The sequence below is a fragment of the Danio aesculapii genome, chromosome 4 (assembly GCF_903798145.1).
Source record: "Danio aesculapii chromosome 4, fDanAes4.1, whole genome shotgun sequence".
Taxonomy (NCBI): Eukaryota; Metazoa; Chordata; class Actinopteri; order Cypriniformes; family Danionidae; genus Danio; species Danio aesculapii.
Genome location: NC_079438.1, coordinates 44443632 through 44449915, shown reverse-complemented (window position 1 = coordinate 44449915; position 6284 = coordinate 44443632). Strand labels below are relative to the sequence as shown.

At 35.7% G+C, this 6284-nt stretch overlaps 1 protein-coding gene across 1 annotated transcript; it reads right to left on the bottom strand.

The window, feature by feature from the left end:
- Positions 1–1411: 1411 nt before the first annotated feature.
- si:dkey-14k9.3 (C2H2-type zinc finger protein) lies at positions 1412–5770 on the bottom strand. Its single transcript, XM_056455080.1, has 5 exons — positions 5455–5770; positions 5182–5218; positions 3962–4189; positions 3677–3720; positions 1412–3591 (listed from the first exon to the last, which is right to left on the bottom strand). Exons 1-5 carry the CDS (start codon positions 5486–5488, stop codon positions 2330–2332), a joined length of 1605 nt encoding a protein of 534 aa, XP_056311055.1. The 5' UTR covers positions 5489–5770; the 3' UTR covers positions 1412–2329.
- Positions 5771–6284: the final 514 nt, after the last annotated feature.

Genomic DNA, 6284 nt, shown 5'->3' with positions numbered 1-6284 from the left:
CTGGCATTGCTGAAAACACGGGAACAACAATTAGCGTGTGGAACATTTGTGAATGACTGTTGTGCTGGTGTCACCTAGTGGATGGCACTGGTAGTGTGGATAACATGGTCGAGATTCATTCATTCATTTTCTTTCTGCTTAGCCCATGATTATTAGGGGTCGCCACAGGGGAATGAACCGCCAACTCTTCCGGCATACATTTTACACAGCGGACGCCCTTCCAGTCGCAACCTAGTACTGGAAAACACTAATACCCTCCCACATTCACACACACACTCATACACTACAGCCAATTTAGTTTAATTCACCTACAGCGCATGTCTTTAAACTGAAGCACCCAGAAGAAACCCACGCCAACACAGGGAGAACATACAAACTCCACACAGAATTGCCAACTGGCCCAGCCATGACTCTAACCAGCAACCTTCTTGCTGTGAGGCGACAGTGCTAACCACTGAGCCACTGAAATACATATAATAACTTAAACGTACACTTAAAACTTTTTTGTTTACTTTATTGTCGTGAAAATTGGTCTTTAACAACAGCAGAATTAAAACAAAGTATAAAAAGTTTAAGCTACAACAGGTCTCATCAGGTAGATGTGAAACATGATAAATGATAATAAAAGTAATTTTGGTCAAACTTAGATATAAAGACGCATACATTTACAAGCCGATTGCAACAAGAAGAAGAAACTAAAATGTCCACACTGTTAGATATAAATGAATTCATTTCAGTTTTTTTAGATAACCCATGAAAGGTTTTCTTTAAAGCATTACTGAAACAACAGTTACTCACCGATACCAAACTATTCATATTTTGTGCAAGTTTATGAATATATACATTTATGAATATATGCTTGATGTCAAAGACGAAACTGTATTAACTGGAGACACAAAAGGCACTAAATCCTACAAATGATAGATACCAGATTACCATTATGAGATCCTTTAGGAATAAACATGACACTTGACATTTATTTACATATACCTCGAAATATCATCACATACACGACCTCACATACGGAAATTCACTGGCTGTTATGATTTCTGACACAACCAAAATCCACACTCCTTTGGAGACCTTTAGCCTCTTTTTTTTTTTTTTTTTTTGGTCTTCCAAGCTTTTTTAGCATTATTATTCTTTGAGCTTTCAAATCAATGAAACAGTTTTATTGACTTATGATTAAACAACAAACTCCTTTTCTTGAAGTTAACTTAAATGCCTTATTTTTCACTTATGGAATATTAAAAAAATAATATCTGACAAAGATCTATAGATTACACTTGTACTCTGGTTTAAAACAAGAACCCACAACTTAAGTTCCCATTTGTTTGGGAACAAATAAGGAAAAGAAATGCTCAAAGTGCGTTCAACTTTTTATAATATGTGTTAAAATACTCATATACAAATCTATACAAATCACCATTATTATTTGTTGGTAGTTTACTCACACACAGGCCATACAAGAAGGGTGCCATTTCTTTAGCAGAACATTAAATAAGGAACCATGTTCTTTGACGATTCATAAAATGCAAGTAAATATCAATTTAAGAGTGGAAAAAAACATATACAGCAAAACAAAGTTAATACCCAAGTATCCTGGTAATACAGAGAGGTCTTAAAGCGCAGGTGTCAAATCCAGCTCCTGGAGGGCCGCAGCTCTGCAAAGTTTAGTTTCAACCCTGATAAAACACACCTAACAAATCAAACTAATTGAGTCCTTTAGGTTTGTTTGAAACCGACAGGTATGTTGGATTTGGGTTGGAACTAAACTGTGCAGAGGTGTGGCCCTCCAGAAACTGGATTTGACACCTGTGTCTTAAAGGAACACTCAAATTTTTTTGGAAATAAGCTCATTTTACAACTCCCCTAGAGTTAAACAATCAAGTTTTACCATTTTTTAATCCATTCACCCAACCTCCAGGTCTGGCACTTTTAGTTTAGCTTAGCTTAGCATAAATCATTGAATCAGATTAGACCATTAGCATCTAATTCAAACAAATAAAAAAGAATCTTCCTATTTAAAGCTCGACCCTTCTGTAGTTACATCGTGCACTAAGAAAAAGTTATTTTCTAGGTCGAAACTCTTCGAATTTTTTTGTGAGATGCTAATGGTCTAATCCGATTCAATGATTTATGCTAAGCTAAGCTAAAAGTGCTTCCTCCAGACAGAGGTTTGCTAAATTGATTAAAAATGGTTAAAATTAAAGCGAATCACGAAAAATCTTCTTTAGTTTTCTTCCAAACACACCAAAAAAGACAAGTACATCTTACATGGCCTGAGGCTGAGTAAACAAACAACAATTATTTTTGTATTTTTGGTGAACTATTCATTGGATTTTTTGCTTTCGGGTTTCTTTTGCATGTGAGTCTGGAAGTGCACTTTCAGATGATACGGCTGCGGGAATCTCTTCCCGCAATCCAAGCACTCGAAGGGCTTTTCCCCCGAATGAATCCGCAGGTGCCTCTTGAGATGGGACGAACTGTAGAAACTCTTGTCGCATTGGGAACAGGAATAGGGCCGTACGCCGGTGTGCTGCCTCATGTGGACCTGCAGGTAGCAGGCCTGCGTAAAACTCTTTTCACAGTCGGTGCACTGGAACGGTTTGTGTCCTGTGTGGTAGCGCTGGTGCTTCAGCAGCTCGCCAAAAGTTAAAAAGCCCTTCCCGCAGTCCGAGCAAAGGAACGGTCTTTCTCCGGTGTGTGTGAGTTTGTGCCGAATCAAACTGGACTTGAATGCGAACAGCTTATCGCATGTGGGGCACTTAAAAGACTTCTCTGCTTGCGATTGGGAACACACACACTTTTCCGTACTTGAGTCACACTGTGTGCAATGCTCTGGATTACCTTTAGAGTGCTTCTTTTGGTGTGTCGTCAAAGCTCCGGGATACAAAAAACCCTTACCGCAGTCTAAACAACGATATGGTCTATCTTCAGTGTGAGTGCGTTTATGAGCTAAAAGAGCACCGCGATATTTAAAACCCTTTCCACAGGTACAAACGAAGGGTCTCTCGGACTCATGCGTCAACATGTGGTGCTTGTAGGAGGTCGAGCAGATGAAGGTGGACTTGCATTTAGAACAATTATAGGATTGCTTCTCTTCGTGGATTTGCTTGTGTCTTTTAAGAGCCGCTTGACTGCTGAGCTTCTTCCCGCAGGCGGTGCACTGATTCACAGTTTCTTCGGGATGGGTTTTGTGATGGTTTCTCCTGGCACTAAGCGAGCTGAAGGTTTCTCTGCAGTAGAGACAGCTGTAGCTCTTTTGTCGAGTGTTTTCCTCAGCATCATCTTGCGATGATGTTTCAGGAGCAGGTCCATGTTGATGTAGGGCTTGGGAACGGGAGAAACGGGAGCTTCGTTCAGACACGGAATGCTTTTTGGAGTGAATTCGCTGGTGAGCTTTCAATAAGAAAGAGAATCGGTAGCTTCTGCCACAGACATCACATTTACAGGACAAACTGGGATCAGCGGCGGTCTCGGTTTCCGTAACCTCAGTGGAATGGGCTTTCTTTATGTGCTCCCTGAGGTTTTCCTCTTGAGAGTGAGTGAACGGGCAATGTGAGCAGGAGAGGAGCTTGGAAGGTCCTTCTATAAGCAGAGATTGGCATCATGAGCATTTATATGTATGTTATGACTTCAAAATAAATAATGGAGGATTGAGAAAGAAGCTCACCTGTGTTTTCAGAGGCGTGATCAGACTTGTCTAACTCCTCAGCCCTGAAAACATTTACCAATATCAACTGTTGTGTGTAGAAAGACAATTATCAAGTGCAAAGCATTCTAGGTATATATCTGGGAACCTGCATATATATATATATATATATATATATATATATATATATATATATATATATATATATATATATATATATATATATATATATACACACACACAAACACACACACACACACATATATACACACATAAATACACAGTTCACTTGAGAAGTTCACTTACGGATTAGCTGGTTCATTAATATGATCCGCATCCTCTGCATTACGAGCTGATTCATTTATTTGATCCGCATCCTCTGCATTATGAGCTGATTCATTTATTTGATCCGCATCCTCTGCATTATGAGCTGATTCATTTATTTGATCCGCATCCTCTGCATTATGAGCCGATTCATTCATTTGATCCACTCCCTCTGCATCTGTGCTCAGCTTCTTGAACTCCGCTTCAGCACTAGAGACAAAATATTAAGCAATGCATATTTTCAGCTTCTCAGACACACAAATAACATTCAAAAAGGTATGTTATTTGCTATGTTAGCGCCTTTTATTAGTACTTGTAAGATTTCTTTCAAAAGATATTATTATATTTCGGGTGGCTTTTTCTGTGATGATTTGCATTGGTTTATATTGTGCACTCCTGAGTGTGTCACAAAACAAGGTGGAATGCAACTCACCAGGATGCACATTCCTTATTGCTCATACTTACAAACGTATTAAGGAATAGGTATTATAGGCATAACTTACTAAATGATTATCTTTCTGTCCTCATTTAAGTTGTTCTGAATCTGTAAGATTTTATTATATATTATTTTTTGTAATATATTATATCCCCTGATATTATACAAATGAACTTTTATGACTAAATGTGACCCTGGACCACAAAACCTGACATTATTTTGGAAATATGCTTTCCATTCATGGATGTTTGTTGCGATGTGGCAATATTTGGCCAACTATTCAACATCTGGAATCTGTGGGTTCAAAAAAATCTAAATATTTTGAGAAAATTTCCTTTAAAAGTTGTCTAACTTCATGACAAAGTATATTAATAATCAAAAATTAAGTTTTATATATTTATGATAGGACATTTACATAATGTTATCTTGGAACATGATCTTTACTTCTTAAAGGAATAAAGGAAAAATGTATCATTTTGACTACTTGTATTGTTGATTATTCACCACAAAAAATATACTTGTGCAACTTAAAAGCTTAATGTTTTGTGGTCCACAGTCACAAAAATGAGTTGAACTATTCTGACACCAATAAAACAAAATCTACTGGCATCCCATAATTCATGAAGTACTTCTGCAGTACAGTTTTCCATATGAAGATAGAAAAAGAAGTGTGAAGGGGTGAAGAGCAAAGGAAATCTGCCTGGAGGTAAGTGTCAAAGCATTTTAAGGGACAGTTCACCCAAAAAAATGAAAATCATTTACTCACCCTCCACTTGGTCCAGGTGTGTTTGAGATTCTTTCATCTATAGAATATAAGGAAGAAAATATCTTATTTTGTGTTCAAATGGAATTAAACCATCGTCAAAATAAAATCATAATCATAATTTACAATGCATGCAAGATCAGTTAGCATGATTGAGATTTCACTGAAAATATTCAAATGCATAACAGTTCGTAGAAGGCATATAAGTATTTAAACGTCTAATATCTGTAGAATAAAATGTTTATAAATGACAGACACGTGAGGTATTTCTCTCACCGAAGTGCTCTTGTTTGGAGATTTTATTGTCCATGATGTAGGCATTTAACTGCTGTGCTTAAAGTCTAGAGGTGCTCTGCATATCTCGTGGATAGCTTTTTAAAAACCCTAATATTGTTGGATTATTTATTAGTGTATTTACCACGCAAAACAACTAAATTATTAATCACTTTGTTTTGGATTTTAGTCCGGACAATCATGTGAAAACGGCTCTGACGACAACGTCAAAATGAGTTTCAAAATAAAAGCTTCTGGCGTACGTCCGCAGTAAAATAAAGTAAAACGATACAAATAAACAACTGTTGCAATGATTGTTATCGATGTAATATATGTTGTCTTACACACAATATAATAATAATAATAATAATAATAATAATAATAATAATAATAATAATAATAATAATAATAATAATAATAAGACTCCAAAGAAAGAAAGAAAGAAAAAAAGAAAGAAAGATGTTTTATGATTTTTAAAAATTATTATTACTATTATAAATATCTCAAAACTATTTAAATAAAAATAATTCAAGCGTTTCACTCTATAAAATAACAAACACTGATGCTTTAATATCATTTTTGCTATTACTATTGTCGTTCAAGTTTTAAAAATCAAAGACTATCGCAAAACTCTAAATTTTAATAAAGTACTCAAACTATTAAACTATTGAAACAATTAATTTATTCTAGCTATAATTAATTATTAAAGTCGATTAGTTTACAGCACAAATTAAACGCAAATGTATTTGCAATGAGTTCGAGTTATAACTATTGCTGTGATATTGTTTATTTATTTATATTTACTTATGTTTTATTTTAATTAGTTTATTTAT